The sequence below is a fragment of the Rhinoraja longicauda genome, chromosome 21, assembly GCF_053455715.1.
Source record: "Rhinoraja longicauda isolate Sanriku21f chromosome 21, sRhiLon1.1, whole genome shotgun sequence".
In the NCBI taxonomy this organism is placed as follows: domain Eukaryota; kingdom Metazoa; phylum Chordata; class Chondrichthyes; order Rajiformes; family Arhynchobatidae; genus Rhinoraja; species Rhinoraja longicauda.
Window position 1 is genome coordinate 33889081 of NC_135973.1, and position 23983 is coordinate 33913063.

A 23983-nucleotide genomic window follows, 5' to 3' on the forward strand; every position below is an offset into this window, starting at 1 on the left:
ATGTTGTCAGAGCCCCTGCTCCAAAGCATCCAGGGAGCAGATAGGTGTAGGACATCCTAATCAACCAATCTATAATACACTGAATTCAAGTGAAAACAAGTTACCTTCAGCACTGGAGATAACTACTACTTGGTTACCAAATCCAAAGACTCATTAAAAAAATGGTATCCTCCATATACATATAAAACTGGTGATGGGAGTAGGTTAACGCTTATGATTTCTTTCTGAAACAGGATAGAATGAAATGCACATTTATCTTCTATCCCTCGCTTTTTCAGCCTCATGACGGCACGATCTTCTGAAAGAGCCCTCGACACCAATTAATTGAGGGGGAGAATATTCACAGAGGTCTGGAATACACATGGAATGCAGCCCAATGGTAGTATCTTGATCTTAATAGCCAACTGTACCAATCCCTTGAGCATAGTACAAGATGCAGCGCAGACGTTAGCAGGGGTTAGATGGCAAGGGAGTGGGATTGCCAACCATGACCGAAGTGAACAGCATCGTTTTCCAGAGTAAAGGCACAACCTACGTTACCCAGTCTTCCCAGCGAGACTCAAGGCAGCTGATAGTCAGCAAGCTGATCAAAACGCTCTCTGTTTAAGACAGGGGTATGCTGTCTCCACCCTTCCTTTCCCAATTGCGTGTGGAGGAAGCTAGAAAACTTCAGAAAGCATGCTCCCAATTGTCTTAAACATTCGCATGTCCCAATAGCCTCTGACAAAGAAACTGAAATGTGCTATTGCAATATGAACTGGTCTTTTTCTTTAAGAAAATCCGCAACTCCCCCCCCCCCCCCCCCCAACATAAAGTCCACTGTAGTTAATCCTTCAGTCCACTGTATTGCTCATTTTTCAAATTCCGTAGCCCAATTTGTGTTAGTCGACAACTAGAGCACATTTTAACATTCTTCCATCTGGGGTAGGTAATTCTCAGGTATCAATGTTTGTTTTTTAAATAAAAAAAAGGCGCTGGTCATCACACGGTCACTTCTGTTTTGCTGTTGGTTACAAAGTACGGCTGCTGTCCCAGGTAATGCTGTGCCTGAGGGCTGGCCTTCTCTGCCACAGGCCCCACCGTGCAGGGTCTCTTGTTGGCGTAGGCCTGCCTGCGGATGGTCGTGTCATTGGTGTCCCAGGTTTTGTAGTCAGAATCGAAGACCAGAGGATGCGTGTGCATCTTGGTGATTTTGTTCCTCTGCCCGGGCGGCTTGGGGTTGTAGGTGTCCGAGACCCGCACTGGGTCATCGAGGTCCATTGGCATCTGCACAGGGTGGAGGGGCAAGCTCCCCTTGGCGGCCAGCTCCGCAAAATGCTGTCGCTTGGCAAAGAAGTCATCGTTTGCCTTTTCAGCTAAGGAGTATTTAGGGAAAGAAATAAAATAAGTATTAGTGGTGCATCGTTTCAAATAGAAAATGGTGCACAGTTTTGCAACGCTCGGCGATGGAATAATTGCAATCAATGCCAGGTGCAACAGCTTTCCATTACACTGCTGGTCTTAATGGAGTGACATTTCCTGCGGCATTTCACAAAACCATTGTCAGATGTGATTTGGCATGTAAGGAGATACTGTACTGAGTGAATAAAAGCTTGGTCAGAGTTAAGGTTTAAGGACTGCTGTTCAGGCTGCTAAGGAGATAGAGAGGTTTTACAGACCCTGGGGGGGTAGATATCTGAAGCCACTGAGTTCAGTTTTGAAATACAGCATGGAAACAGGCCCTGTGAACCACGGAGTCCATACCAACCACCTACTCACACTAGTTCTATGTCATCCCACTTTCTCATCCACCCCCGACACACTAGGGGACACTTTACAGAGGCCAATTAGCTTACAAACCCGCAGGTCCTTGGGTTGTGGGAGGAAACTGGAACACCCAGTGGAAGCCCACATGGTATCAGGGGGAACATGCAAACTCTACAGAGGCAGAATCGAACCCGCGTCTCTGGCGCTGTGAGACAGCAACTCTACCAGTTGAGCCACCGTTGCCAAAGACAGAGCAAACAAAATCATGTTTGTGCAAGAAGCCAGAATTGGAGGAACATAGAAACATAGAAAATAGGTGCCGGAGGAGGCCATTTGGCCCTTCGAGTCAGCACCGCCATTCATTGTGACCATGGCTGATCATCCACAATCAGTAACCCGTTCCTGCCTTCTCCCCATATCCCTCGATTCCACTAGCCCCTAGAGCTCTATCTAACTCTCTTTTAAATTCATCCAGTGAATTGGCCTCCACTGCCTTCTGTGGCAGAAAATTCCACAAATTCACAACCCTCTGGGTGAAAAAGTTTTTTCTCATCTCAGTTATAAATGGCCTCCCCTTTATCCTTAAGACTGTGGCCCCTGATTCTGGACTCCCCCAATATTGGGAACATTTTTCCTGCATCTAGTTTGTCCAGTCCTTTTATAATTTTATACGTCTCTATAAGACCCCCTCTTGTCCTTCTAAACTCCAGTGACGATGAGCCCAACTGCGATGTTGGACCATTACTGGACTGTGGATTGGAAGATTTAACACCCTGGGGAGGTTTTACTATAAGATTATGATTTTAAAAGGAAAGTGTTCTTGCACCATGAGGCAACTTAGGGCAGTGTTCAGGTCAGTTCAGTTTAGAGATACAGCACGGAAACAGGCCCTTCGGCCATGCGAGTCCGCGCCGACCAGCGATCCCCACACACTAATGCTATCCTACTTGGGATAATTTACCATTTATAGCAAAGCCAATGTACAAACCTATACGTCTTTGGAGTGTGGGAGGAAACCGGAGCACCCGCGGAAAACCCACGTGGTCACGGGGAGAATGTACAAACTCGGTACACACAGCTCTCAGAGTCAGGATCGAACCTGGATCGCTGGAGCTGTAAGGCAGCAACTCTACGCTGGGCCACCGTGCCACCCCACCTAAGTCATCAATGCACTTTAGTTTAGAAGTATGCAGGCTACAAAAACTCCCATCATTCTTTACTTTCAAATCTGACTGAAGCCCAGTTGTAGTAAAACACCATTTTGTTGCATACATTTGGCAAGTTTAAAGCATGTAAAGGAAGTTAAATTATTGCATATTTTAAACACTGATCAACACTGATTGATACAACACAATGAGCACTGGGGTGATAGACAAACCGGAATTGGTGAAAGGGCCGAACAGCCTCCTCCTGCACCTATTTTCTATGTTTCTATGTAAAACAATGGAATATTCAAGTCTGCCAGTCAACTTCAACGCTTGTGATTGCCCAAAGGAAGACATTTTAATTAATGTACTAGTGATTCAATACACATCACTATTTAGTAAAATGGAGGCATGGCTGCTCCATCACTGCCTTGCACGAGCCACTGCACGTGCTCCATGGGGTTGCCAACTGTTCCATATTAGCCGAGACATCCCGTATTTTGGGGTAAATTGTTTTGTCCCATACGGGACCGCCCTTGTCCCGTATTAGGCCCGGGGGGGCGCTGTAGGCCCGGACACTGTAGCCACCACTGGCTTCCCTATGATTTGTTTTAGAAAATCGCTGGGCGTTTGCTTTCGCAGGCTCATTATGCGTCCTTCAACCTATGCACGGTCCACTGATGGCTTGATTCGAACGCGGCCCGGATGGTTCCAAACTCCCAACACCCGGAATCCAGAGGTTGCGTAGCAACCCGCCTCCCAGCCCGGGCGGCCGCCATTGGTGGAGCGGGAGCACGTGGCCACTGGCTGGGTGATGTCACATGGGGCGCGGGGCGGTGACGTCACCTTGTCCCGTATTTGGGAGTGAGGAAGTTGGCAACCCCTAGTGCTCCAACATATACACAGTGCCAAAAAGGAAGAGATGGATATAATACAATAATATAATATTAAATATCACAAAACAATTACGCAAGTGTCTTTTGTAAATGGTTGGATTTTTACCTACCTGAAATTCTAAAGAGTATATTCACCATTGTCAACATGGTCATCATTACTAACTGTTACAAATATGCCTTCGATAACTATGACATTTTTCATTTTACAATACTGCTCCCCCTTCTCCCACACACAGCAAACCTCCTCATAACAAAATACCCCACTGAGAAGGAGGAACGATGATCATCATTGAACTCAGAGAGGGAAAAGCTAAAAAAGTAAAATGACTGATCTATTCACACTGTAGAAAGTAACCATACCGCGTACGTAGTCAAATTGATCACCACTGTACCAAATTTAGGAAGGAACAGCTTTGGAATAAAGCTGAGAAGAGATGGCTTGAAGTGTGGCAGATGGAAAGAAAATAAGTGACATTTGGAGCAGTCTATTCAAAACTTGTGGAACTAAATAATGCTGCTGACAGCCCTTTGTTGGTAAAGGAATTTTTTGATCTTAAACATGATGATGCTTCAAGGAGACATCTGAGGGGAAGTGTTGCTTGGCAGCAACTTTGCATATTCCCTCATGGTTTCATCCAATTAATGCTGCTGCAAGCTGCAGTAAGATTCTCGTGCTGTCTTCACCCATTCTCCAAGGAGCCTGCTCTACCAAGAATGTCGACGACATGTTCCATTTGTTATTCTGCTGCTTTATCTCACTAAAATACATCCACTCTGAGCACCATTGGAGAACTGCTGCCGCTACATTTAATATAATGAAGCGTTAACCAATTTTAGCATTTGGAATGTTTTAATTGATCGTGCCCAGGTGATGGATTGAGCGGAACACACTGGACAGAACGGTGATTCACCTTTTGTACCTGGTGACCAACGATACTAGAGGAATAAGATAGACCACTCGACCCTAAAAACCGTAGTATGTCACGGCGCCATTTTAGGAGGCAGAAACATTTTAAAAGAAAAATAACAAAAATCTGTGAATTGATAGATGAGATATATTCTGCATTTTAATGGTATCATCACACATACTGTTCCCCCAAGACACTGATTACACCGCGAGAGGCATAGCGAACGGTGGGTTCTGCCTACTAAAATGGCTCCTTTGCGTACTACACTTCAGTATAGGCGACTTCAACGGAGCGGTCCATCTTGTTCCTCTAGTATCTTTGCTGGTGACACACTCCACAGTAATTGGTGGCTGGAGGTAAAACAAGCTCACAAATGTTGCTGCATTAATACTTCTCACTGCCAAATTCTGCAGCTTTTGGTAAATGAATGGAATTACTCCCTGATATCTCTGAGTTTATGAGCCTTGCACTTCGCCTTCTGCTTGATTGGTTGGATTAACTGGTTTTGTTTAGTTTAGAGATACAGCGCGGAAACAGGCCCCTTCGGCCCACCGCGTCCACACCGACCAGCGATCCCCGCACACTAACACTATCCGACATGCACTAGGGATCATTTTACATTTATACCAAGCCAATTAACCCACAAACCTGTACGTCTTTGGAGTGTGGGAGGAAACCGAAGAGCTCGGAGAAAACCCATGCAGGTCACGGGGAGAACGTACAAACTCCGTACAGACAGCACCCGTAGTCGGGATCAAACCCGGGTCTCCGGCGCTGCAAGGGCTGTAAGGCAGCAACTCTACCGCTGCGCCACCGTGCCGCCCGTTACTGGTGAAGACATTGCTCCACTTTGAGAGTCTTATCACTGGGTGACTACAGACCTGGCAAAGCTACTATTATTCTAAAATAAGACCATTCTAATGATTGCAATAAATGTTCCTCCTACTCTCTGCATCTTGCACTCAATTTTAATATATGAATAAACCTGGAATAATAAACCAGCATTAGTAATGGGAACCATGAAGCTTCTAGACTTGTGAAAATCCACCAAGTTCTGTAATGTGTTGGTCTCATTCGGGCTAGCCTATAAGTCACCCTAGACCCATGCTGATGCAGGTGACTGAAGCATCCTCTGAAATGGTCTACAAGTCATCCAGTTCCAAAGGATTCATGAGCCAGACTGCAGGAGTAACTGATGAGGGACGTACTGAAGCTCGGTGCAGCCAACACCAAGGCTCTGTGGTGGAGGACCACAGTCTAGGGTCCTTCCGCTGCTGGACATTGGGGGGCAGGGTGTGGTGGAGATGCCCCTCAAACAAGGGAAGGGTTATCACCCGAGGGGGCCACGTGAGTGGCAAGGGTGCCGGGTATAAGGATATTTCTGTGAACACGACCAAAACAAAACGCTAATGAATGTATGTATAGCCGCTGAGAATGTCGGACGAATTTTTGCACAGTTCTTGTTTTATTCAGAATAAAGTTTCTTTTGATTAAAAAATAGGGAATATGATAAATACAGGCCTTGTCAACTGCATTCACATCATGTGAATGCCTATTTAACAGAAATTGCACTTTATTTTTTGAAATACTGTTGTTTTGCTAAACTTGACTTTCCTTGATCTATTGAACAATCTGAATCTTACTCCCATCAAAGCTGCACTGTGCATGGAACCAGTTTCTGCCGTTGCTGCCGCTGGCTCAGAAACGTCTCTTGACTTCCCCTGGCAATTTTTGATTAATCCAGTGAAATGTCGGTAAGTTAAAGAGGCAACTTCACTGGTTGTAGGCTGCCAGGGAACATTTTGTTTAACCCTTTCCTTCACACTCATGAATCAGTGATGTTTGCACTTCCACCCAGAAACTATTCCGAAGCCTCTGATTTTCACAACCATTCCCAAAGCCGCACTCAGACTAGGTGCTGCTTTGGGTGCACAACTCAATGCCAACACACTGGAGAAGCCAAGAGTGTCAAGAGTGTTGTATCGTTACATGTCGCAGAGAGAAGAATGACATTCTTACCTGCAGCAGCACAACAGAATATGTAAACATAGTACACTGTGAACAATATAATAAACGAGAAAAAAGTTCAGTGTGTGTATATATACACATACTCACAAATATATATACACAGATCACATATACACATACAGGAGGAAGTCCGGCACGTCGCCGAATATGTTATCAAACTTCCACAAGTGTGCAGTGGAGAACATATTTAGCAGGTGCATCATGGCCTGGTTTGGTAACTGAAATATCCAAGAATGAAAGCAGCTAATGCTGAGAACAAGATGGCACCAGGCAACTAGATTAGCACACTCTCTTCTGTACTCTAAGTCATCGTTATCCGATATTCAGCCAACCACAGTAGTATCATTGGGAAATTTAAAGATGGCTTTGATTGGCAAGATGGCTTGGACATTTAAAGATGGCCTGTACCTGGCTACACAGTCATGGGTACAGAGATGGTGGAGAAGTGGAATGAGCACACGGCCTTGAGGTGTTCCTGTCATGATGGCTGGCAAGGAGGAAGTGTTCAAAGGTTCAAAGGTCTGTTTATTGTCACGTGTACCAATTAAGATACAGTGAAACTCGAATTACCATACAGCCATACTAAAAAAAGGCAACAAGACACACAACTGCATAAAAGTTACCATAAACATCCACCACAGCGGACTCCCCACATTCCTCACTGTGATGGAGTGGCTAATCTTCTCCCCTCTTTATTCTCGGTCGGTTTGTAGTGATCGAGGTCTGTTGGTGAGGCAGCTGAGAATCTAGTTGCATAGGGACAAACAGAGACCCAGTTCCCTAAGTTTGACAATAAGTTTAGAGTGGATGCATGTAACACCAAAGATAGACACAAAAAGCTGGAGTAACTCAGTGGGACAGGCAGCATCTCTGGAGAGAAGGAATGGGTGACGTTTTGGGTCGAGTCCCTTCTTCAGATGAACACCAGCCTGATTAATGTGTTCTTCTTGTCCAAGTGTTTCAGCACAGAGAGAAGGGCTGGTGAGATGGCATCCACTAGCGATCTGTTGTGGAGGTAGGTGAATTGAAGTAGGTCCAGATCTTTAGTGAGGCCCGCTTCCTGAGGCACTGCCTGAGAGAGGGGTAGAAGCTGGGTCACTGACGGCATTTAAGGAATGTCCAGGTGAGCACTTCAATCACGTTGGCCCAGAAGGCAATGGTTCAAGCGCTAGGAAATGGAATCAGAGTGGGAGGGTGTCTACTGATGGACGTGGATGAGTTGAGCCATGTTGTACAATTCTATCACTGCACGACTCTGTATACCAAAGCCTCTCTCTGCCCCTCAGTACTTCATAGCTTTCATATCATGCCTCCTGGACATATCCATCATCTCACGATTATCAATATTATATTCCATCTGCCATTTCTCTGCCAAAATTACCAATTAATCAATAAGTCCTGAAGTCGAGGACCACACATGATCGACAAAAGGACGGTCACGGTGGCGCAGCGGTAGAGTTGCTGCCTTACAGCGAATGCAGCGCCGGAGACCCGGGTTCGATCCCGACTATGGGCGCTGTCTGTACGGAGTTTGTACGCTCTCCCCGTGACCTGCGTGGGTTTTCTCCGAGATCTTCAGTTTCCTCCCACACACTCCAAAGACGTACAGGTACGTAGGTTAATTGGCTTGGTAAATGTAAAAATTGTCCCTAGTGGGTGTGGGTTAGTGTTAATGTGTGGGGATCGCTGGTCGGCGCCGACCCGGTGGGCCGAAAGGGCCCGTTTCTGCGCGGTATCTCTAAACCTTAGATGGTGCAGACAAGGGAGAACATCATCAGCCTTCACCAAGGGTGCAGGGGAATGATAAGCAGCTCAGGCGTTTTCTTTGTAGGTGAGGGCACTGGTCCAGGATCCCTGAGGCAGCATTGAAGGTGGTTAAGAAGGCATAAAGGAAGCCTTGCGGACTAGTTGCCTTCAGCAGCTGAGACTTAGAATGTAACAGCGGGGCTAAAATGCTCCCAATCCATTGAGCATTAATCCAGCCCCAGCTGAAATATTGTGCACCGTTCAGAAGTTATTTTACAATTGTGTACAATTGTGCATTTATGAAACTCCGGGCTGGAGTGTCCAGAAACAACACTTAAATTTTGAACTTAATATTCCAAGACATTATAAAGATGACATTATAAAATGTCCCTCTCAACAAACCCAAACATAATTACAACAGCCTATAATCCATTGTGGAATTGCATGAAAAAACGAATGAACAATGAAAAAAACATTTTTCTGTTTCAGATTCCAAGCAACTAAAGTATTTTCTTACAGTAATTTCAAAAATGATTCTGCTTCTCCCATTTACACCTCCGCTAGGTTCCTTGATGGTCTTTGTTTCTTTTTTTTTTGTGCCCAGTGCCAACTTCTTGCATCTTCTACTATCAATCCTTTTTCATGGACAAACGTCTGTTCTCACTCCATCCCTACTCTTCTCCCCTGTCCTTTCCTGTTTCCCTGTTTCCTTAAACCTGCTGATCCCATTAAAGTCGACCTGAATCACTTCCCTCTCCCTAGATGCTGCCTGACCTGCAAAGTATTCCCACCACTTTCTGTTTTATCTACAACGTTTCCTGGTTCAGGTGAAAGGTTGTTGATCTATTGCATGAACTCTATTGAAGATGATGCCTGGCTTGCCCAATATTTCCAACATTTTGTGTTTTTGTTCCATGTATTCAGTTTCTGCACTATAGTATTTTCATATTCCCTGTTGGCAGAGGATAAGGTTATTTTGATCTCTCAAATCTATGTCAGTTCGTAGAGCAACTAATTTTCCCCACTAATTTTCCCTACACACTACGTCTGGGTGGCGCAGTGGTGCAGCGGTAGAGTTGCGGCCTTACGGCGCCAGAGACCCGGGTTCGATTCTGACTACAGGCCCTGTTTGTATGAAGTTTGTACGTTCTCCCCGTGACCTGCGTGGGTTTTCTCCGAGATCTTCGGTTTCCTCGCACACTCCAAAGATGTACAGGTTTGAAGGATTCATTGGCTTGGTATGAATGTAATTGTAAAATGTGCGGGGATCGCTGGTCAGTGCGGACTCGGTGGGCCGGAGAGGCCTGTTTCCGCGCTGTATCTCTAAAACTAAACTCTCCCATCAACACCTCCGACTCTAAAGCGATTTACAGTGGCCGATTAATCGACCAACCCACACATCACTAGCAGGAAAACAAATTACCTGGGGGAAATCCACATGGTCACAGGAAGAACATGCAAACTTCACACACCAACGACACCTGAGGTCACAAAGTGCTGGAGTAACTCAGCAGGTCAGGCAGCATCTCAGGAGAGAAGGAATGGGTGAAGGTATTTATTCACAGTGCTGGAATAACTCAGCAGGTCAGGCAGCATCTCAGGAGAGAAGGAATTCCTGCTGAGTTACTCCAGCACTTTGTGAATAAATACCTTCACCCATTCCTTCTCTCCTGAGATACTGCCTGACCTGCTGAGTTACTCCAGCACTTTGTGAATAAATACCTTCGATTTGTACCAGCATCTGCAGTTATTTTCTTACACACCTGAGGTCAGGATTGCAATGAGGTTGCTGGGGCCATGAGGCAGTTATTCTACCCGTTGTGCCACTGTGCCATCCGAAGATACTGCTGCAGGGTCCGATTTTTGATTAACACTTTTACCTCAAAGATAAGAAGCCACACGTTGGGTGGCCCAGGTCACGGCTGTTTATGTAGAACCAGGGGCCACAGTCTTAGACTAAAAGGGAGGCCATTTAAAACTGAGGCGAGAAGAAACTTTTTCACCCAGAGAGTTGTGAATTTGTGGCATTCTCTGCCACAGAAGGAAGTGGAGGCCCATTCACTGGGTGAATTTAAAAGAGAGTGAGATAGAGCTCTTGGGGCTAGCGGATTCAAGGGATATGGGGAGAAGGCAGGCACGGGTTACTGATTGTGGATGATCAGCCATGATCACAATGAATCAAAGGGCCAAACGGCCTCCTCCTGCACCTATTTTCTATGTTTCTATGTAAAGCAGTCTGACACTTTACTGTGGCACAGCAATGTTAGTTGTGCCATTTTCAGAATGAAGTGGAAGTGAGACTCCTGCCCAAACGTATGGAAAAGAGCAGTGAGCTCTTCTGGTGTCCTGGCGAAGATTCCTCTCTCCACCAACTCCACTGAGACAAACAGATTGTCTAGTTAATAGCTGATATGCTGTTTGTGGGACCTTGTTACATGCAACAGGCTCAACACATACCGTCATAATGACTTGGAAAGTACTCAATTAGTTCTGAAGCACTTTCAGGATTTCCACACGACAACAATGCTTTTGGAAGGATGCGTACCATGACAAACAACCTACAAAGTCAATCCTTTGAGGAGGCCTCTAATAGACTGCTCTCATTCCCTCCCTGGCTGTAAAACTGCCTGCAATCCAATAATGTGATTCATAGTGTTGTGAAGAACTACAGGTGCTGGTTTAAATTGAAGAGAGGCACAAAGTGCTGGAGTAACTCAGCGGGACAGGCAGCATCTCTGGAGAGAAGGAATGGTCGAGACCCTTCTTCGGACTGATTCCTTGTTGATTTTGAATATTTGCCCAGAAGGCACGCTGCAATATTTAGTTAGTTGGTTAGTTTATTTGTCATTCCACTCCTTCCAGACCATGCAACGAATGGGACGAAACCAAAGATACTAGAGGAACACAATGGACCACTCCGTTGAAATCGCCTATACTGAAGTGTAGTACGCAAAGGGGCCATTTTAGTAGGCAAAACCCACCGTTCGCTATGCCTCTCGCAGTGTAATCAGTGTTTTGGGGGACAGTATGTGTGATGATACCATTAAAATTCAGAATATATCTCATCTATCAATTCACAGATTTTTGTTATTTTTCTTTTTAAATGTTTCTGCAAGTTTCTGCCTACTAAAATGGCATCATGACATACTACGGTTTTTAGGGTCGAAAGGTCTATCTTGTTGGGTACAATCGACAATAGGTGCAGGAGGAGGCCATTTGGTCCTTCGAGCCATTCGGCCATTCAATGTGATCATGGCTGATCATTCTCAATCAGTACCCTGTTCCTGCCTTCTCCCCATACCCCCTGATCCCTGTTCCAGACGTACACTGGCCCCATCCCCGAACTCTACCTCCGCTACATCGACGACTGCCTTGGTGCTACCTCTTGCACCCATGCAGAACTCACTGACTTCATACACTTCACTTCCAATTTCCATCCTGCCCTTAAATATACTTGGACTATCTCCGACATCTCCCTCCCGTTTCCGGACCTCATCATCTCCATCACAGGAGACAGACCAGTGACTGACATCTACTATAAACCCACTGACTCCCACAGCTATCTGGACTACACTTCTTCCAACCCGTCTCCTGCAAAAAGTCTATCCCCTACTCCCAATTCCTCCGTCTACGCCGCATCTGCGCCCGGGATAAGGTGTTTCACACTAGGGCATCAGAGATGTCCTCATTCTTCAGGAAACGGGGCTTCCCCTCTTCCATTATAGATGAGGCTCTCACTAGGGCCTCCTCTATATCCCGCAGCTCTGCTCTTGCTCCCCCTCCCCCCACTCGTAACAAGGACAGAATCCCCCTCGTTCTCGTCTTCCACCCCATCAGCCAGCGGATCCAACAAATCATTCGCCAACATTTCCGTCACCTACAACGGAACCCCACTACTGGCCACATCTTCCCATCCCCTCCCCTTTCTGCGTTTCGCAGAGACCGTTCCCTCCGTAACTCCCTGGTCCACTCGTCCCTTCTCACCCAAACCACCCCATCCCCGGGAACTTTCCCCTGCAACCGCAGGCGATGCAACACCTGTCCCTTTACCTCCCCCCTCAACTCCATCCAAGGACCCAAACAATCTTTCCAGGTGAGACAGAGGTTCACCTGCACCTCCTCCAACCTCATCTATTGTATCCGCTGCCCTAGATGTCAACTTCTTTACATCGGCGAAACCAAACGCAGGCTCGGCGATCGTTTCGCTCAACACCTTCGCTCAGTCCGCATTAACCAAACTGATCTCCCGGTGGCTGAGCACTTCAACTCCCCCTCCCACTCCCAGTCTGACCTTTCTGTCATGGGTCTCCTCCAGTGCCATAGTGAGGCCCACCGGAAATTGGAGGAACAGCCCAGTGGTATGAACATTGACCTCCAACTTTAGATCGTTCCTCTGTCCCTCACTTCCCTTCCCCCTTCCCAGATCTCCCTCTATCTTCCTGTCTCCACCTCTATCCTTCCTTTGTCCCACCCCCCTGACATCAGTCTGAAGAAGGGTCTCGACCCGAAACGTCACCCATTCCTTCTCTCCTGAGATGCTGCCTGACCTGCTGAGTTACTCCAGCATTTTGTGAATAAATACCTGCGATTTGTACCAGCATCTGCAGTTATTTTCTTACACTAGAGTTTAAAGCATGTAAACGGTGAATTTCTTGGTCAATGTACTTCTACAATCATAAACCTATTCGCTCCATCGCTGAAAAGCTGGCCATTCTCAAAGGCATTCGACGAAATGATCTGAGACAAACCATATTTTGCATTTGAGCTGCTTCTTCAGGTCGTCTACAATGGATGATGCATGAAAGATGTGGAGATTTAGCTTTATTCAACTATCACTGATTAACGTATCATATTTACTTTAAAGGTATCTATTCACAAAATGCTGGAGTAACTCAGCAGGTCAGGCAGCATCTCGGGAGAGAAGGAATGGGTGACGTTTCGGGTCGAAACCCTTCTTTCCGAAACGTCACCCATTCCTTCTCTCCCGAGATGCTGCCTGACCTGCTGAGTTACTCCAGCATTTTGTGAATAAATCCCTTCGATTTGTACCAGCATCTGCAGTTATTTTCTTATATTTACTTTAAAGGTTACCTCAGTGTTTATTTTCAACTAGAGACTGGTGGACAACATGCCCTCATAATAGAAATGTGCCAGCAACCTCTTAATCTATTTTGGTACCATTGGTTGAGAAATAAATACTGACCATGACAGCAAGAAGCATGCCTTCTCCCAGCTCCCCCTGAAAAGTATCACTGGATCTGTGACATCTACCTGAGAAGGCCAGCAGTCCCAGTTTAATGCTCCGTTCTTTATCAGTCAAGGCACTGAATTCAAGTGGTCTTATTGGAAATGTATGTAGAATTAATTGTAGGATAGAATGGCACCAGAGAGATTGCTGAGGAGATTTCTGAAGATGTTGCCAGGACTGGAGATTCCCATTCATAAGGACTGACTGTCAGAGTCTGTTTTCTTTGAAATAAAGAGGGCTGAGGGGATATTAAACTAGTGTATAAAATTATGAGCAGGAGGAACAAAGAAGATGGTGACGCAGAAGCACCACTCCTTGGACAACCTGAGGCTGATGGGGAATGCAAAGGAGTGAAAGAGGAGGCTGGCAAGAAGAGGCAAGCCTGGAGCTTTTAGCGACAGACGAGTTGAGGCAGTGAGGACGCTTTCTGATAGACCCATGGAAACGCAGGAAATAGAGGGAAACGGATTATGTGCAGGAAGGGGAGATTTGTTTAACCCGGTATCATGTTCGGCAAAATATTGTGGGCTGATGGGCTTATTCCTGTACAGTTCTATGTTCAGAGGTGGAGTTGAACAGTGTTACAGAGCTGGGAAGAGTGGCCTTAGTGCGGACTTCCTGTTACAACAGGAAATTCCAGTGATTGGACTTTCATTGCCTCGTTGTCACCTTCCCCTCAGCCAACAATGAATCATTCTGCATTGCCTTGATCACCATCTGCTTTGACCTGTCGTTTTCACACCTTACCCTTCCATGTCTCTAGTCTCTCCCTCCCCTGACTCTCAGTCTGAAGAAGGGTCTCGACCCGAAACGTCACCCATTCCTTCTCTCCAGAGATGCTGCCTGTCCCACTGAGTTACTCCAGCATTTTGTGTCTATCTTCTCTGCTTTCACTCGATCAGTGTGGATTGTGGCTCCTGGAAACTTCAGCAAAGTGCGGTCCTGGTTCAACCCCTTGGCTTGGGAGCCTAACGCTGAGAAACACTTCCTGAGAAGCTCACTTATATTCATCCCTTTTAAAATTGAGTATTTTCTTTGATCAAACTCTAGATAAACCACTGTGGGGACTTTATTCTGGAGTAACATTTTAATTTTAAAAGAACTACATCAAAGCATTCTGTTTGAGTAGAATCAACGTGAAATCATGGCAGAAAAATGAAACTTCCCGCAGATTGCGTCTGAATAATGACACATATAATGTTATTCCAAATATATAATGTTTTAAATAAACCATAGATGTGTCATCTGTTGTTTTAATAAAGTTAGCTCTCCATTAATCAAATATTTGGGATAAAGTATTTTTGGCAGAATTGCTTTTGTCTAAAAGGCTTCTGCACAAACCAGTTGCTCCAGATTGTTCACAATTCCCCGTGGAGTTGAGTGTGACACAGAGAATAACTGGAGTATGACAAGAGAAGGAAGGAGAATTGAGTTCGAGCTCCCAGTTGGAGGTCTCACCAATTAAAGGAATTCGGGATGCAATTTTCTCACTCGAGTCTCACCATATGAGATATCAATGCTTTAATAAGTCTTGACTGAACTATGCCACCAATACCAATGAGAACCTTAGAGCACAGTAAGGACTACATTGCCAATGACTGTCAAGGTCACCACATCCTGCCTCAATCCAAGCTAGAGTCACAGAGACAAAGAGTCACGGAGTCACAGAGACACAGAGACACAGAGTCACACAGACACACAGACACAGAGTCACAGAGTCACAGAGACACAGAGACACAGAGTCACAGAGTCACAGAGACACAGAGACACAGAGACACAGAGTCACGGAGACACAGAGACACAGAGACACAGAGACACAGAGACACAGAGACACAGAGTCACAGAGACACAGAGACACAGAGTCACAGAGTCACAGAGTCACAGAGACACAGAGACACAGAGACACAGGGACACAGAGACACAGAGTCACAGAGTCACAGAGACACAGAGACACAGAGACACAGAGACACAGAGTCACAGAGACACAGTCACAGAGTCACGGAGACAGAGTCACAGAGACACACAGACACAGAGACACACAGACACAGAGTCACAGAGACACAGAGACACGGAGAAACAGAGTCACAGAGTCACAGAGTCACAGAGAGTCACCCACAGGTGGCGCAGCGGTAGAGTTGCTGCCTTACAGCGAATGCCGCGCCGGAGACCCGGGTTCAATCCCGACTAGGTCTGTACGGAGTTTGTACGTTCTCCCCGTGACCTGCGTGGGTTTTCTCCGAGATCTTCGGTTTCCTCCCACACTCCAAAGACGTACAGGTTTGTAGGTTAATTGGCTTGGTAAATGTAAAAATTGTCCCTCGTGGGTGTAGGATAGTGTTAATGTGTGGGGATCGCTGGTCGGCACGGACTCGGTGGGCCCAAAGGGCCTGTTTCCACACTGGATCTCTAAACACAGAGTCACACAGTCACAAAGTCACAGTGATGTGTGGAAACAGGCCAACATGACCCACCTGCCCATGTTTGGTCCATATCCCACCAAACCTGTCCTATCCATGCACCTGTCTGTTTCTTAAATGTTGGGATAGTTCCTGCCTCAACGACCTCCCCTGGCAGCTTGTTCCATACACCCACCACCCTTTGTGTGAAAAAATGACCCCTCAGATTCCCATTAAATCTTTTCCCCTTCCCCTTGAACCTAGGACCTGTCATCCTCGGTTCACCTACTCTGGGCAAGAGACCCTGTCTGTGCATCTCACGATCTATTCCTCTGGAGAAAGAAATGTGTGCAAAATGTTACGTTTTTGTTTTTTTTAGCGCTGTCACATTAGGGCAATCAGTGAAGATTGAAAGTTCTTTACTCAAAGAGGGATGAATCTACTGCATTCTTTCATCAAGCCAAGTGAACACAGGGCGTTGTAGGGAATACATGGTCCCTGTTGGTAACAGGTGCTGCTGCTGGCAGCCGACTCACTTTTTGCGTGTATGTAAACAATAGACAATAGACAATAGACAATAGGTGCAGGAGGAGGCCATTCGGCCCTTCGAGCCAGCACCGCCATTCAATGTGATCATGGCTGATCATTCTCAATCAGTACCCCGTTCCTGCCTTCTCCCCATACCCCCTGACTCCGCTATCCTTAAGAGCTCTATCCAGCTCTCTCTTGAATGCATTCAGAGAATTGGCCTCCACTGCCTTCTGAGGCAGTGAATTCCACAGATTCACAACTCTCTGACTGAAAAAGTTTTTCCTCATCTCAGTTCTAAATGGCCTACCCCTTATTCTTAAACTGTGGCCCCTTGTTCTGGACTCCCCCAACATTGGGAACATGTTTCCTGCCTCTAACGTGACCAACCTCTTAATAATCTTATACGTTTCGATAAGATCTCCTCTCATCCTTCTAAATTCCAGTGTATACAAGCCTAGTCGCTCCAGTCTTTCAACATATGACAGTCCCGCCATTCCGGGAATTAACGTAGTAAACCTACGCTGCACGCCCTCAATAGCAAGAATAACCTTCCTCAAATTTGGAGACCAAAACTGCACACAGTACTCCAGGTGCGGTCTCACTAGGGCCCTGTACACACAGTACTCCAGGTGCGGTCTCACTAGGGCCCTATACAACTGCACACAGTACTCCAGGTGCGGTCTCACTAGGGGTCTGTGAGATAGAGCACAGGCGACCTTTCCTTGCCCCATTACGGGAAGGGTGGGGAGGTTTTGGAGAGGGTGGAGAAGATGTTCACCAGATGCTACCTGGATTAGGTTGCACATGGATTTCTTTCCCTGGAATGCCAGAGACCTTACAGAATTATATAGAATTATGAGAGCATAATATTTGGTAGGCAGTCAGAATCTTCTTCATAGGATGGAAAAATCAAACACCAGAGGGCATTTGCTTTAAGGTGTTCGAGGTTTTTTTTTAGAGATACAGCACAGATACAGGCCCTCTCGGCCCACCGGGTCCACGCTGACCAGTGATCCCTGCACATTAACACTATCCTACACCCACTAGGGACAATTTTTACATTTACCAAGCCAATTAACCTAGAAACCTGTACGTCTTTGGAGTGTGGGAGGAAACCGAAGATCTCGGAGAAAACCCAAGCAGGTCACGGGGAGAACGTACAAACTCCGTACAGACAGCACCCGCAGTCGGGATCGAACCCGGGTCTCCGGCGTTGCATTCGTTGTAAGGCAGCAACTCTACCGCTGCGCCACCGTGACCGCCCGCTTTTAACACAGTGCGAGGCGAGTGCCAGGGGTGGTGGTGAACGCAGGTATGGTAGTGGCATTTACAAGACCTTTGATTGAACACACTGACATGGATGGAATGGAGGGGTATGGATTATGTGCAGGCAGATAAGAGCTTGCCGTGGCATCATGTTGGGCACAGACATTGTGGGCCGAAGGGCCTGTTGTTGTGCAGCACTGTTGTATGTTCTATATGCCAACTGCGCTTTAAAAAAACTGCACCACACATTTGAATATCTAAGGCAGGGGTTGAGCTCCCTCCGTGACCAGCTGACGCATGGCCATAGTCTGTCCTTGTGCAGGTCGTGCTCCGAATGGTGACAGTCGGTGGGATTCCTTCAATCTGCAGTAATCCTGCGTGTGAACCACCATGGCAATGGAACAGAAGATCACCGTGATATTCGCTGAAGACACAGTGAGAGATTGGAACCTGTTCCAGTGTTCCAGCAAGTGAGGGCCCCTCCAAGCTGATCCCTGGGCCAAGCCTGGAGCTTGGAGATGCTCCTCCATCATCCATGTGCCTGGTTGCCATCCCTGGTTTCCGGAAAAGAAAATAGCATCAAAGGTGAAGAGACAAGAGGTGGAGAGTGTGGTGAACGTACATCTCCAACACATCCGGTTCAGCTGGGAGATGAGGGGATGTTCTGAGGAGGAGGTGACTTTGAGCTCCCCAATTGTCTTTGCCCGGCTGTTACAATACTGTATCTATTACAGCTACTGCAATGACTGCATTGTCTCCCGAGGCTCTTTAAGGTCAGGCAGCAGTGCCATTCTCCCTCTGCTTTGTTACTGCTGCCTTAAGGTGGCGCAGCGGCAGAGTTGCTGTCTTACAGCACTTCCAGCGCCGAAGACCCGGGTTCCATCCCAACTGTGGGTGCTGTACTGTATGCAGTTTGTACGTTCTCCTCGTGACCACGTGAGTTTTCTCCGAGATCTTTGGTTTCCTCCCGCACTCCAAAGACGTACAGGTTTGTAGGTTAAATGGCTTGGTATAAGTGTAAATTGCCCCTAGTGCGTGTGGGATAGTGCTAGTGTGCGTGGATCGCTGGTCGGCACGGACTCGGTGGGCCGAAGGGCCTGTTTCCGCGCTGTATCTTTAAACGAAACTAAACTAAACTAAACTAAACTAAAGTTTGCAGTGCCTCATGCTACAAGGCAAAGCAGAGGGTGTCAGTAAATATTCCACAAGGGCTAAATAGCTGACTGTCCATGCAAGGCATGGGTTGCATATGTCATGCTTACAGCAGTGGCAGTGTGGGGGCCTGTATCAGCACAACATTCCCGGGGGGTGTTGATGGGAATGTAAGGAGAACACAATGGGATTGGTGTAAATGGGGGCTTGGCGGCTCGCATGGATTCAGTGGGTGGGGAGTGTTGTTTCTGTGCTGTGTAAATCCACTGGGTACAAGTTCTGACTGATAGAGTCTGGGACAGCCAATGAGTGTTGGACTGTGGCTCACTGAAGGGTAATTGGGACTGGTGGAATAAGGCACTTGGGGATGCCTTTTCTGCCCATGGGAAGAATTCCAGAATGGTTGCTGGCACCCACTGCCGATGTGATACAACTTCACCCCACTTTACCAGAGCCTGCTGCCGATGTGATACAACTTCACCCCACTTTACCAGAGCCTGCTGCCGATGTGATACAACTTCACCCCACTTTACCAGAGCCTGCTGCCGATGTGATACAACTTCACCCCACTTTAGGATGTGCAGCCTTGCTTTGACTGGCACTGGCTAACTTTAAGTAGGTAATTCAAGATAATTGCCCTTGCTAGATTGCATTGGCATCCAACCCTGGTTACATACATGCTGCATTAAGGAAAATAGCCAGCTCACGTGAAGTTGATATCTTGCCTGCATTGGTGAAGTTGGTCTGAAGAAGGGTCTCGACCCGAAACATCACCCATTCCATTTCTCCAGAGATGCTGTCTGACCCGCTGAGTTACTCCAGCATTTTGTGTCCATCTTTGGTGAAGTTGGTATCTTGCCAGCATTGGTAGAAGATTCTCTCTCAAGAGAGAGTTAGATTTAGCTCTTAAGGCTAAGGCAATCAAGGGATATGGGGAAAAAGCCGGAACGGGGCACTGATTTTGGATGATCGGCCATGATCATATTGAATGGCGGTGCTGGCTCGAAGGGCCGAATGGCCTACTCCTGCACCTAATTTCTATGTTTCTATGTTTCTATCTGGCTCTGTCCACTTGAACCCCCATGACAATCATCTCTCATTTGCCCCCTGGTGGTGAGAGAAGGGCTCTGGCAGTGCAGTGTGTGTGAAATCATATTGCTGCTGCAGTCAGCCTGGTGCCTTGCACGAGTTTTGTTTGCTGTTTAGATTGATCTATTCCTACACCTACTCTCCTCACAATAAACCAAGGCTGTAGTCAGTCTCAATTACAGACAGAGCCAAGGGCATGTTCCTAGCAAGTCTCTGCAGACTTCATTTCAAATGGCAGGCAGCTTTCCCCTGGTTACGAGCTGCAATGTATTCCAAGGAGCATTTTGTTGTGCAAATTGTTTAATTTGCCCTCGTAAGGAAGATGGGGTGTGCGCTACCACATTCTCACGGTGACTTTAGAACAAGAATGGCATTGTAGGCTATGGCTGTTTGGTATAACTCATAGTGGCAAGACACTCTCTCCTGTTTCTCAACCTTTTCTGTTGAACATCAGTCTCAGATTGGTCTCGGATGCTGAAGAATGACAGTTTGATTATGATGTTAATTGATTATTGAAATTCAGGTCATTCTTTCGCTTCTGTTAATGCCGTTCGTGCGCTGCCTCCAGTCCGATCGTCACGTTCTTGGACGGCTTGAAAGTCGTTGCAAATAAATTGGGGAGAGTCATGGACATAGAAAAGTCAGTCGAGGTCATTGTCACTTCGTTCTTTCATAAACCATGATTGGGGGGAGGCAAGTGTAACGAGAGGCCACGCTATGATCAATCACTTCAGGATCAACACAGCAAGTATCCTGAGCTGCAAAATCATGCTTCATTCTTTTACCACAGATAATATTGCTTCCAGATGACTCCTCTGACAGAGTGCCAATAAATCATTATTAATAGTTAGTTAAAATTAGCATTATGGACTGACAAACAAAAGAAAAGACATCCCTCCTTGCGGACGTAGGCCATATGAATTTCTGGGTATATCATTACCCTTCAGGTTAATAAATGTAAACCCTGGACTGTGATTCAAGTCCCAGCCCAGAACTGAAGCTGGACACCAACTAATCCAATAGACAATAGACAATAGGTGCATGAGGAGGCCATTTGTCCCTTCGAGCCAGCACCGCCATTCACCGTGATCATGGCTGATCATTCACAATCAGTACCCCATTCCTGCCTTCTCCCCATACCCCCTGACTCCGCTATCATTAAGAGCTCTTATCTAACTCTTTCTTGAATGCATCCAGGGAATTGGCCTCCACTGCCTTCTGAGGCAGAGAGTTCCACAGCTTCACAACTCTCTGAGTGAAAACATTTTTCCTCATCTCCGTTCTAAATGGCCTACCCCAAATCCACTCTTGCATTCGGGTGAAGGTCATGTCACAAGGCATAGGAGTAGAATTAGGACATTCGGCCCCGTCAAGTCTACTCCGCCATCTCTCCCACCCAACCTCACCCCAAACCCCTGCCTTCCCCCCATCAAACTCAGCAGGAAGCCCATGCTCTCTCTCGGGTAGACAGACACAAAATGCTGGAGTGATTCAGCGGGTCAGACAGCATCTCTGGTGAAAAGGAATAGGTGACGTTTTGGGTCGAGACCTCTCTCTCTCTCAGGTAGATGTGAAAGATCCAGCCGTATTTCTGAAGAACAGGAGCGGGAGGGGGAGTTGGGAGTGGGGGGGGGGGGTGTTGTGGGGGGTGGGGGCTGTTGTGGGGGGGGAGGGCGGTGTTGCTGTTTGGGCAGGGGCATGCTTCTTGCTATCCAGGTCAATATTTATCACTCAACGGAGATGAAATGGTTGCTGGCGCAGTTCTATTAGTGAGAGTGTCCTCGTCCACTAGCTGGCCACTGCGGCATTTCCCACATTACAGCAATGGCTACAACAAAAACCTCATTGGCAGTGAAATGATGTTCAAGGTCCCGAGGCTGGGAAAGGCACTCTGGAAATGAAAGTTCAATTCCCTCCCTGATTACATTGGGCAGTAATTTGAATCTGAAGAAGGGTCTCGACCCATAACGTCACCCATTCCTTCTCTGCAGAGATGCCCGCTGACTTACTCCAGCACTTTGTGTCTATCTTTCAGGCAGTAACTGAAGCAGGTTTAAGGCTTGGTATTGAAATATTCAAAAGACCTGATTACTGGTGCTGCAGTGCAATCGCTATGTTTTTCCCCCCTGATCATATTCAAGTTGTACTCTGTTTATCTCAATGTGAAGAGGAAACACAGACTTTGATGTCTGTCAGCGATTTCTTTAATTTATTCATGCATATTAAACAGGCCCCTCTGGACAAGCTTTCCCAGAACCAAACTTGTTAACCTATTTTTATTTAAATGTACTTTTTTCCACGGGTCAAAGCTGCTCTACTTCTGCGATCGGATTCAAACGGCATGTGGGGAAGTACATGTGAATCGTTTAGCTACATGCGTCTCACCCTCCGTCAGTTAATTAGCCTTTAATCGAGCGCTTGTACTCTCGCGTGTGAAGTCGGTCTGTTCCATTTCATCTCCGTTGTTGCTGCTGACCTCACTGAACTCCCAAGGAGCAGTGGAGGTTGTTCAACCGCTCCCTGCAGTCTTCCCCGATCCGAACCTCACTAAATTACTGTTTAGCTTTCTCCTCCAAATAAATTGGCTCGGCAGCACATCGTGTCAGATTACCACTGTCACATTCATGCAAAAAGTAGCTTCAATAGACAATAGACAATAGGTGCAGGAGGAGGCCATTCGGCCCTTCGAGCCAGTACCGCCATTCAATGTGATCATGGCTGATCATTCTCAATCAGTACCCCGTCCCTGCCATCTCCCCATACCCCCTGACTCCGCTATCCTTGAGCTCTATCCAGCTCTCTCTTGAATGCATTCAGAGAACTGGCCTCCACTGCCTTCTGAGGCAGAGAATTCCACAGATTCACAACTCTCTGACTGAAAAAGTTTTTCTTCATCTCAGTTCTAAATGGCCTACCCCTTATTCTTAAACTGTGGCCCCTTGTTCTGGACTCCCCCAACATTGGGAACATGTTTCCTGCCTCTAACGTGTCCAACCCCTTAATAATCTTATACGTTTCGATAAGATCTCCTCTCATCCTTCTAAATTCCAGTGTATACAAGCCAAGTCGCTCCAGTCTTTCAACATATGACAGTCCCGCCATTCCGGGAATTAACCTAGTAAACCTACGCTGCACTCCCTCAATAGCAAGAATTGTGAATCCTTCTACCTATGTTATTGAGGGCAACGAGTTCCAAACCTGGGTGCTACTTCGAAGAATTGCCTCATCAAATTTTAATTCCACCTGCCAATACTCCGTTCGGTTTTCTCTCTGGCGATTTGGCAGATTTCATTTCGGGAATGGGGTTAGGATACCTATGGTGTCTTTGTTTTAGCCACAAATTTCCTCACAATTTTGCTTTTTCCTCCCCTTTTCCTCTAAATATCTCCAATTAAGGGGTGGCAGGGTAGCGTAGCCGTAGGGTTGCTGCCTTACAGCGTCAGAGAACCGGGTTGGAACCTGACAATGGTTGCTGGCTGTTCGGAGTTTGTACGTTCTCCCCGTGACCTGCGTGGGTTTTCTCCGGGTGCTCCGGTTTCCTCCGACCCTCCAAAGATGTACAGGTTTGTAGGTTAATTGGCTTCGGTAAAAATTGTAAATAGTCCTTAGCGTGCAGGACAGTGCTAGTGTATGGGGATCGCTGGTTGGTGCGGACTCGATGGCCTAAAGGGCCTGTTTCCATGCTGTATCTTTAAACTAAACTAAACTAAACTAAACTAATACAATCCCTGGAACCCCCCACCCACCTCTGCATTCACAGGTATGTGTGCCAGTAATGGGTTTTTATTCATAACTATTGGCAATTGTTTTCCATTTGTATTTAAAACACTCC

At 46.7% G+C, this 23983-nt stretch overlaps 1 protein-coding gene across 2 annotated transcripts in view; it reads right to left on the minus strand.

Moving 5' to 3' along the window:
- Positions 1 to 804: 804 nt before the first annotated feature.
- shisa9a (shisa family member 9a) overlaps positions 805 to 23983 on the minus strand; it is a 307558-nt gene continuing 284379 nt past the window's right edge. For both annotated transcript variants that reach the window (XM_078418302.1, XM_078418301.1), the window contains one exon: positions 805 to 1355. In XM_078418302.1, coding sequence (XP_078274428.1) covers positions 982 to 1355 — 374 coding nt within the window. In that variant the 3' untranslated portion in view covers positions 805 to 981. The remainder of the gene's footprint in view (positions 1356 to 23983) is intronic.